Source organism: Bos javanicus, chromosome 24 (assembly GCF_032452875.1).
Source record: "Bos javanicus breed banteng chromosome 24, ARS-OSU_banteng_1.0, whole genome shotgun sequence".
Classification (NCBI taxonomy): domain Eukaryota; kingdom Metazoa; phylum Chordata; class Mammalia; order Artiodactyla; family Bovidae; genus Bos; species Bos javanicus.
The window spans coordinates 24,537,654-24,548,787 of NC_083891.1; the positions used below are offsets into that span (position 1 = coordinate 24,537,654).

An 11,134-nucleotide genomic window follows, 5' to 3' on the forward strand; every position below is an offset into this window, starting at 1 on the left:
GTGTATCCAAAGGAACCAAAATCAAGATCTTAAAAGAGACACCTGCACTCCCATGTTCATGGCAGCATTACTCACAAATGCCAAGATATGGAAACAAACTGTCTGTTGACACACAAATAAAGAAAATGTGGTGTGTATATAAATATGCAAGTATGTGCTCGTCGCTCAGTCATGTCCAACTCTTTGTGATCCCATAGACTGTAGCCCTCCAAGTTCCTCTGTCTATGGAATTTTCCCGGCAAGAATACCGAAGTGGGTTGCCATTTCCTCCTTCAGGGGATCTTCCCAACCTAGGGATCAAACCCATGTCTCTTGCATCTCCTGCATTGGCAGGCAGATTCTTTACCACTGTGCTACCTGGGAAGCCTGCACACACATATATATACTGGAATATTATTCTGCCACAGAAAAGAAGGAAATTCTGCCATTTACATGACAAACATAGATGAGACTGAAGGTGATTACACCAAGTGAAATAAGCCAGACTGAGAAAGACAAATACTGTATATCACTTATATGTAGAATCATATTTTAAAAGTCAAAAGTAAAGAAATAGAGATTAAAATGGTGGCTGCCAGGGGATAAGGGTGAGGGAAATAGGGAGAGATTGATGAAAGGATGCAAACTTTCAATTGCAAGATGAGTAAGTTTTGAGGATCTAATTACAGCATGCTAACTATAGTTAATAATAGTTATTGTTTACCTGAAATTTGGTAAGAGAGTAGATCTTAAGTGTTCTCACCAAACAAAAATAGAGGTTAATATGTGAGCTGATGAAGTGTTAATTAATTTGATTGTGAAAGTCATTTTACAATGTACGCATGTACCAAATCATCACACTGTACCCTTTATATTTATTATAGTTTTGCCAATTATACCTCAATAAAACTGGAAAAAAAACTGAATACATCACCATCTATAACATATGCCATATGTATATGGGCTTTCCCGGCGGCTCAGCGATAAAGAATCCTCCTGCAATGCAGGAGACACAAGAGATGCAAATTTGATCCTTGGGTTAGGAAGATCCCCTGCAGGAGGCAAAGGCAACCCACTCCAGTATTCTAGCCAGAAAAATCCATGAACTATAGCCTGGCAGGCTACAGTTCATAGGCTGGCAAAGAGTTGGACGTGACCTCACGACTAAGTGTGCATGTATATGGTACTAAATTGTGTTTAAAAATTAAAGAATTTAGTCATCACTGAAAATGCTATTAGAAGTTTATATGCAAACATTACAATGGCTGATTTTTAAAAAATTTTTATCCAGATAATGTCAACTGACAGTTCATGAGAGTGAACAAAATGTTGACACTATGACAAGCACTTTACAATATGTCATATGGCCAGGCAATCTGATTCCAGAGTCCTAACTGTTCATCAAGATGCTATATACTGCTTCCCAGAGGTCTTGACACTTTATAAACACAGCTTGGAAAATCTTCAAACAATACAGGTTTACCTGATTCAAAACCTCTAGGACTCTTTATTTTGCTATTGACTTTGCCCAAGAGTCTTGGCATCAATTTTTATAAAATTTTATAAATAATTTTTATAAAATTTTATAAAGACCATTAATTCATCAAACATAAGTTATGTTCTCTGAAGGGCTTGTGCACACATGCTCAGTTGTGTCCAACTCTTTGCAACCCCATGCATAACCGTGCAGGCTCCTGTGTTCATGAGATTCCCTAGGCAAGAATACTGGAGCAGGTTGCCATTCCCTCCCCCAGGAGATCTTCCCAACCCAGAGATCAAACCTGTGTCTCCTGAGTCTCCTGCATTGGTAGGCAGATTCTTTACCGCTGGGAAGCCTCCTGGGAAGAGCCACCTGGGAAGCCTCTGAAGGGCTTGGCACGTCACAATTATCCTTTTCCAGTATTGACCCACATGTTATCCTTGTGAAGTATATTATTCCAGTAGCATCAATGAGAAAAAAAGAAGCTGAAGATTAAAGTGTTGCTTAAGATTGCGACCTTGTCATCCTAACTCTAACTTTTTGAGTCCTCTTCCAACTTCTTTTCTCCCTCAGCTCTTGTATGTTATTAGTTGCTAAGCTTTACGTCTTCCTCTCCTATATCTCGCATCCCCACTTTCCGTGTCTTCTGCTAGAACTCTACTTCAGGTCCTCAGTCTCTGACTCCTAGATTGTGTTCTCCCCAGAAAGGCCTTCCTGTCTCCAGTCCTTTCAATACAACTTGCGTGTCTTTTGCCTTTGAGGGAAGGTGGGGTAATTTAATAAATAGTCTTTCTTGAAAAGAGATTTAAAAATATCCTATGGCTTTGTAAGAACATCAAAAGCTACACAGATGAAATTCCTAAGAGCAAAATTTCAACACTATATTCAGTCCGAAAAGTTTCTCTACTTGCAGTCATACTGGGGGAAAAAAGAAAAAAAAAAGATAATTGAAGAAAAATTTTGATGATGTAGTTCTCTTATAAATTGGGAACAATGACCCTTGAAGGACCATAAAGAAAGTGAATGTCAAGATAATTTATTATTGTTACATTATCTACCTCATTTTTCACTTTGTCTTACTAAGCTGTGATATCTTTACAAGGTACCAAATATCCCAAACATTAGTGAACACTTGAATAGTGTATAAAAGCAAGATAAAAAGAGCTGAAACAAAGAGTTGTAAATTTCCCCTCTACTGTGAGTTTAGTGTCAATAATGTTAACCAGGATGGGGATTACGGATGATTACTATTCAAGGTCTCTGGTTTCACAAGGAGTCATATGTGTAATGTCCAAAGCTCTGTACCCTTTCTGGGGCTTCCCTGATGGCTCAGCAGGTAACAAATCTTCCTGTAATGCAGAAGACACAGGAGATAAGGGTTCGATCCCTGAGTCAGAAAGATCCCCTGGAGATGGTCATGGCAACCCGCTCCAGTATTCTTGCCTGGAGAATCCCATGGACAGAGGAGCCTGGCGGGCTACAGTCCAAAGGGTCACAGAGACACGACTGAGCGACTGAGCACACACAGCACCCCTTTCTGAAGCAGGACGCCCCCACTTTCCCTGACTGATTGGGCTACTTTGTATTTAGAGGGGTGTTGTTGTTTTTTTTTTCATTGTAGAAGAGCCAGTTTCTATGCATGCCGCTTGGACAAACATTTATATGTGATTGGTGGACGGAATGAAACTGGTTACTTGTCCAGCGTGGAGTGCTATAACCTGGAAACAAATGAATGGCGTTATGTGTCTTCTTTGCCACAGCCTCTGGCGGCTCATGCAGGAGCAGTGCACAATGGGAAAATATACATTTCAGGCAAGTCATTCCTCCACTTTCTGCTGCAAAGTTCAGTTCCAAGGCAGTTTCTTGACTTGTGTGTCTATGTTTAATTCACAGGGGGTGTACACAACGGAGAGTATGTCCCGTGGCTATATTGCTATGACCCCGTCATGGATGTCTGGGCTCGAAAACAAGATATGAACACAAAACGTGCCATCCACACTTTGGCTGTAATGAATGATCGCTTATATGCAATTGGAGGAAATCATTTGAAAGGTCCTCTTTTTTTAAATCACAATAACATTTGCATCTCATGTTTCTTGCTAAGGGGGTTTCTCGTTAGATAATCATAGTTAACCAAGTATAAAACATGTTGACCAAATAAAGTCTACTCTTTGCAAATTAGCAGTACCCTTGGGCAAGCACTTATTTTGGCTCTCCTGCAGATAGGATTATTTTGAAGTTACCACACACATTAAAGAAATGAATAATGATGTCTACAGAAAATAAAAAACAAGAGCATTAATAACTGAAAAGCACAAACAATTGGTTGTAACAATGAATTCAGTAAAATAAATTATCCCTTATCACCAAATTATAGTAATGGATTTTTTTTCCAGAAAATTGTTTTTGTAATCATCGTAAAGAACTTTTTTTTTTAATTTAGAGCTGCACAAAGAAATGAATGTGATTTTTCTTAAAGAAAACAGAATTTCATGTCTAAATTTAGAATTACTTCTTTGAAGACTTGAATATCAAACCATCTATGATCCTCAAATTCTTTCCATTTGCTTACTTAATAAGTAACATAGTATTTTTGGAACCACATATGGCTCTTTTCCCTCCTTATTATGTATATTGCAGCAAGTTTTTTGTAGTTTGTGTGCATGTGTGTAGCACTAAATTTCACAGGAAAGCAGAGAGAGCTGTGATATTGAGAACACTATGGAATCACTTTGAGCTTCAGTTTTCTCATCTGTAAATGAAAAGACGGTCAAGTTGGTCTCTCAAATCTCCTCCAGCTCTGACTTTCCATGATTCTTGAAACTGATGAAATGAAATGCAGGCCATCTGGGCATAGCACATAAGGCCATTCTATGCATTTATTTTCCAATCATATACCCATATATGGGACTCCTCGGTGGCTCAGATGGTAAAGAGTCTGCCTGCAATGCAGGAGGCCCGAGTTCCATCTCTGGATCGGAAAGATCCCCTGGAGACGGGAATGGCAACCCACTCCAGTACTCTTGCCTGGAAAATCCCATGGACGGAGGAGCCTGGTGGGCTACTGTCTGTGGGGTCACAAAGAGTTGGACATGACTAAGCAACTTCACCTTTGTTCATACATTTATTTTCCAATCATATACCCTTCTTAAACCACAGGTTAGATACGGACATTTTTTGTGCTATTTAGCAATACATATCTACCCCTAAATGTAATAAGTACTGGATAAGTGTCATTTTTAAGTATGTATTTTCAAGTTTATAATAGTTAAAGCACATCATCACAGGTGTTTACATAATCAGACTGTTAAAAAAAGTAAAAGATTTTGAGAGAATTGAATATTCACTTAAGAAAAGCAATAAAGTTTAGTCTGTAAAAGTGACTTTTGAAGCCTATTGATTTGGTTTCAAATCTCAGCCTAGCTACAGGCTATGTGACTTATTTAGGTTAAAATTCCATCTGTTCCTCAGTTTCTCATCTATAAAATGAATATAATGTAGAATATCTATAGGGTGGTTGAGAGGATTAAATGAGTTCCTTCATATAAAACACTTAGGAAAGAACCAGATTATAAGCAGTCTATAAAATGCTTGCTTTAACTATTACTATTTTAAAGCTTTTTCAGTTCAGTTCAGTTCAGTTCAGTCACTCAGTTATGTCTGACCCTGCGACCCCATGAATCGCAGCACGCCAGGCCTCCCTGTCCATCACCAACTCCCGGAGTCCACCCAAACCCATGTCCATCGAGTCAGTGATGCCATCCAGCCATCTCATCCTCTATCGTCCCCTTCTCCTCCTGCCCTCAATCTTTCCCAGCATCAGGGTCTTTTCTAATGAGTCAGCTCTTCACATCAGGTGTCCAAAGTAATGGAGCTTCAGCTTCAGCATCAGTCCTTCCAATGAGTATTCAGGACTGATTTCCTTTATGGATGGACTGGTTGTATCTCCTTGCAGTCCAAGGGGCTCTCAAGAGTCTTCTCCAACACCACAGTTCAAAAGCATCAATTCTTCGGCGCTCAGCTTTCTTTATAGTCCAACTCTCACATCCATACATGACCGCTGGAAAAACCATAGCCTTGACTAGACAGACCTTTGTTGGCAAAGTACTGTCTCTGCTTTTCAATATGCTGTCTAGTTTGGTCATAACTTTCCTTCCAAGGAGTAAGCATCTTTTAATTTCATGGCTGCAGTCACCATCTGCAGTGATTTTGGAGCCCAGAAAAATAAAATCAGCCGCTGTTTCCCCATCTATCTGCCATGAAGTGATGGGACCGGATACCATGATCTTAGTTTTCTAAATGTTGAGCTTTAAGCCAACTTTTTCACTCTCCACTTTCACCTTCATCAAGAGGCTCTTTAGTTCCTCTTCACTTTCTGCCATAAGGGTGGTGTCATCTGCATATCTGAGGTTATTGATATTTCTCCCGGCAGTCTTGATTCCAGCCAGTGTTTCCTCCAGCCCAGCGTTTCTCATGATGTACTCTGCATATAAGTTAAATAAACAGGGTGACAATATACAGCCTTGATGAACCCTTTTTCCTATTTGGAACCAGTCTGTTGTTCCATGTCCAGTTCTAACTGTTGCTTCCTGATGTGCATACAGGTTTCTCAAGAGGCAGGTCAGGTGGTCTGGTATTCCCATCTCTTTCAGAATTTTCCAGTTTATTGTGATCCACACAGTCAAAGGCTTTGATAGTCAATAAAGCAGAAATAGATGTTTTTCTGGAACTCTTGCTTTTTCAATGATCCAGCGGATGTTGGCAATTTGATCTCTGGTTCCTCTGCCTTTTCTAAAACCAGCTTGAACATCTGGAAGTTCACAGTTTACATATTGCTAAAGCTTTTTAATAAGATTTAAATAAATCTTTACTGATACTCCAAGGTAAATCAACCTTTTCCAACGACATCTAGCCAGGCATTTTTGCTTTAAATTAATCCAAAATATCAAAGGTTGGGGTTTGGGAGGATTTTTTATTTGTTTGCTTGTTAGATCTTTCTGACAACTCCTGATTTCACCCGCAAATTTATACATAACGTCTTCAAAGGTATAGCTGTCTATTTCTTGGCTCTGGTCATTTATTTTAAAAGAAGCCCTAGCCTTAAATTGGAACCCCAAGAGCTTATTCTTTGATGATTCCATTTTGCTATGTCACTTAGGTTTCTCCCATCTCGATGTAATGCTGGTGGAATGCTATGACCCAAAAGGTGACCAGTGGAATATTCTCCAGACACCCATTTTAGAGGGTCGCAGTGGTCCTGGCTGTGCAGTGCTTGATGACAGCATTTACCTGGTGGGAGGCTACAGCTGGAGTATGGTACGTGTCTACATTCACCTCCTCTTCCTCCTTTTTGCTTGTGCTTACTTTTCATGTCCCTCCAAATGTGTTACCACCCACACAAATACCTTTTACGAGCATCATGTTTATATGCACACAGTAAATTAAGCAGTAAAGTAGAATCAGTGTGGTTGCTGTAGAACTGGCTTGCTCTCTGGTCAATTGTATCACAAAATGCGGTAGGTCTCTGCTTCTCTCCCATCCTCATGCTTTCCAGTTAAAAGTCGGGCTGAAGTGGTTTTACAGATGTCTGTTAAATCTGTTTAGGAAAGTCTGAAAAGTTTCTGACCGGCAAAGCATAGAAAATGGAAAATAATTGTTCAGTTATCCACAGATTCTCCTTAGGATTATGTAATTTGCCATTGCTTTCCACTTTGCCCCCTCTTCACCATAAAAATTTCCAAACATACGCAAGAACTGAGAGCTCAGTGGGCCCTCTTCAGTGCACCATCCAACTTCGACATCTATCAGTGCTTTGCAATGCTGACTTTATCTCTCCTGCTTCTAAAAATATGTGGTTGAAGCAATTTGAAGCAAATTCTAGACATATTATTTCAACCTAAATGCTCCAGTATTTCTTTTTAAAAAAATCACTTGTTTATATAAACACATTATTATTATTACACCCAATAAAATCAACAGTAATTCCTTTATATCCTATCCATTTTCAAGTTTATCCCATTGATCTGGAAAAAAAAAAAAAAGCTGCTTTTCAAATTGACGTGTTCAAATTAGGATTCAAAAGGCCTCACTTATATTTTGCTATTATATCTCATACATCCCCCACAATCTGGAGAATTACGCCTGCCTCTCGTTCTGTCCTATATCGTTGACTTGTTGAAACAGCAAGGTCAGTTATCTTATAGAATATCCAACGTTCTGGTATTGGCTAATGATTTCCTTGTGTTGATATTTAAAACAGTCCTCTGTCTCCATAGTTCCTATAGAAGGACCTGAGTTCAGCTTTTTAAAAAAATTTTATTTATTTATTTATTTTATTAATAGCAAGAATATACAGGATGGGGGCTATGTAATTCAAATGACATATCAGAAGACACATAAGTCTAATGGTCTACACAGCCACCTTTGAAATGATGACTGTATTTTCCTATATATATGTGTTGGTTTTATAAGATTAATTTGGGGTTTTAATAATATTAATTAGCCTCATTTCTTTTGCATCCAACAAGATTGTTATTTAAAGTCTTGAAGAGCCTTAAAAGTTATAGTCTTGTGGAAGCGAACTGTACTGACATATATCATTAGATATTCATCTACATCCTTATTTGCTGGCGTACATTGCTAGCTGCAAACGTATGTATGTTTGGAACCAGAAAATGATTATGTTGGTTGGGATTTTGGGGTTTTTTCCCTTGCCTATGGTAAAAAAAAGGCTGCTTTGGTTAAGAAAGGGAACTATACAAGCACTAGCCGCTGAGGTTGACAAAGGAAAGAGGATCAAAGACATTTTTTTATTTCTCGTGTGGCCCCTTGAAAACAAATAAATCAACATGTGAATAAGTTGACAAACCTTCATTTCCAGTTTATTTTAAACTGGTTTTGAACCCTCTGTCTCTGATTCTCTATAGTAGTAAGATAAGAAATGGAAAAGTGAGGTGATAATCTAAAATCCAATTTACTTCAATTACTTGAATATTTAAGATAATTATTTCTTTTTTTAAACTTAAACAAGGGATAATTTCCAACATGGGCTAAGTTATCATAAAGGATTTGTAAACCATCCCAATGTAGATGTGATAAATAAGGTTGCCATGGCACTTCTCTGAATAGCCTTCCCTAAGGCTCTCTGCTCTCTATTCCAGGGAGCCTACAAGTCATCCACAATATGCTATTGTCCAGAAAAAGGCAGCTGGACAGAACTCGAAGGAGATGTGGCAGAACCGCTGGCAGGGCCAGCCTGTGCAACAGTTATCCTGCCCGCCTGCGTACCTTACAACAAATAACACCAGGAAACCCCGGAACGACACATTCTAGGAAGCAGTGACAAGTGACATCCTTATTGTAGCCAGAACAATGCATTCTAATGGTACATCTGCCGAAACCCACTTTAGTGTCTGGTGATTTACAAGAAGCTACAAAAGGAAAAGACCTGTTCTTGAACGGAAACTCTGTCTGTAACTCGGATCACATCAAACTTCCTGTGGTGACAGACTCTTCCATTGCAGACTGGTTTTAACTTGTCTCAGCTTTACGAAATCCCTCACGTGGATCTCGACTTTCAACAAGAGAAAGAAAATACAGAGGAGTGCCCCCCGAGAGACCTGAGATCAGTATTGTGCATTGTAGTTTACCTGCATGTGATCTATGTTGAAGTTTTGGGGATATTGTGTTCATGAATGATTCCAAATTTGACCCACCCAAACACTCATACTACATTACAGAAATGGCCACTGATTCTATATTCCTAACCTGTGGCAGCTTCACAGATTCTGTAGGCAACACAGTTATAGAAAATCATGTAAGACTGAAGAGGAATGTTTTTGTTTCCATAGAACTTCATTTTATATACCTTCTGCCCCTTACAGCACCTCGTGGGGACGGAGAAGAAAAAGATATTGGCTCTTGTAGCAACTTCTTTCTGCCCTGTCAGTTCTAGGCTAGCCAGAGTCATAAATTCTGTGTCCTCAGTTTTATCCAAAAGATTAAAACAAAATGCACTATTCAGTTTATAGAGGCTCAGGCTTTCTCATTTGGGGCAGCATATAAGGAACGAACAGGGCCTCCCAAGTGGAGCTAGTGGTAAAGAATCCGCCTGCCAATGCAGGAGGCTTAAGAGACATGAGTTCAATCCCTGGATTGGGACAATCCCTTGGAGGAGGGCATGGCAACCCACTCCAGTATTCTTGCCTGGGGAATCCCATGGACAGAGGAGCCTGGCAGGCTACAGTCCATGGGGCTGCAAAGAGCCTAAGGAGCTAACTGTAACTCCTCAAACAATACCTCTCCCTCTTCCACACCTTTGGCTCTAGAAAAGACTCTAGATGTGCCTCTAGAAAAGCACCTGATGAACCCTCCTTCCCCTCAACTCATTACATTTCTTTGTTGTCAGCAGAGATGCCTGGGCTCAGTGAAGCGAGCCATCACTAGCTGTCTTGAGAAGCACAAGGAATTTAGGAGCAGAAGGTCAGAAAAGCATGAGACAATATCACTGTGACCTACAATAGAGAAAAACTAGCAGAAACGTGGATTTGATTCTCAAGCTCTTCAGAGCTGCCACAACAATAATTAGGAACAAATCAAAGCCTAAAATATTTTGTGAATCACCCAGAGATGTTTTCAAATCCCTCAAAAAGTATGTCGTTCAGAAATAACCACATAGGGAAGCCACCAATTAAAATTGCCCTGGTGACAAGGTTTCACTGTGGAGCATGTCAAGATGGATGGGTATACTGGAATCCAATGCCATTTCTACAGTAAAGTGCAATCCTTGTTGTTTTTGTATTTATTTGTATGTTCAGATCCAAAGGATCCGTTGTAAAAAAATATATATATATATAAATATATATATCCAGTGGAATCAGCTTTTCATTTCTTTTTCCTTGATCACATATGAATACATAGAAAGAAAGGTTACAGTACTTTGTGATAAAATTCCCAGCTGATGTCATGAAGAATACAAGGTCTCCTTCAAAACCTTTTATCGTCAATAGTCCCCATCTCTTCCGAAAGTCAGTTTATACAAGGGTATTTGCTTTCCTTGGACTTGTTCTTCATTTATTTTTTATTTCTAGCCAAAATAAATAAAAGCATTTATGAGAACTATAAGCAAAGCTTTCTGTATTTCAGAAAGGCGTAAGCTATTAGAAAGTGAAGAGTGAATAAATAAATAAATCACAGAGAATGTAAATTTTGTACAGTATTAGAATGTGTAAATGAAGCTTGCTTGGAAGGGGAAAACTTTAAATAAAAACTTTATGTACTAATTCAACTGTCTCTCATATTCTGACTTATAAAGCATGTGTATAAATCTACCCACTAAGTTATTTGAGGGTTTGTAATTTGTAAATGCATAAATATTTTTATTCTGCAGATACACTTTATCAATTTATTTAGCTTCCTGGCCCTACATATATGTATGTAGTATTAATGCTAAAAACTACAGAATGTTTCAGAAAAAGTGTTGTGAGTTATAAATCATGAATTGAATCTGGTTTTTCCATTGTAAAAATGTTACAATGAGGCATACTTATCCAAGATCTAATAACAGTACTTATAGAAATTATTAGAAGCACCTTATGCATGAAGCAATACTTGCACACTTTCTAAAGGGTAACCCCTTAGAAACCCTAACCCTAACCCTAAACCCTAACCCTAAGT

The 11,134-nt window shown here is 38.8% G+C and overlaps 1 protein-coding gene across 1 annotated transcript in view; it reads left to right on the plus strand.

Annotated features, from left to right (window-relative positions):
* The window catches only part of KLHL14 (kelch like family member 14), a 111,646-nt gene extending 100,901 nt beyond the window's left edge, over positions 1 to 10,745 (plus strand). Inside the window, exons 5-8 of the mRNA XM_061399652.1 lie at positions 3,081 to 3,271; positions 3,353 to 3,511; positions 6,618 to 6,775; positions 8,620 to 10,745. Of these exons, the coding sequence (XP_061255636.1) occupies positions 3,081 to 3,271; positions 3,353 to 3,511; positions 6,618 to 6,775; positions 8,620 to 8,760 (649 nt within the window). The 3' untranslated portion in view covers positions 8,761 to 10,745. The remainder of the gene's footprint in view (positions 1 to 3,080; positions 3,272 to 3,352; positions 3,512 to 6,617; positions 6,776 to 8,619) is intronic.
* Positions 10,746 to 11,134: the final 389 nt, after the last annotated feature.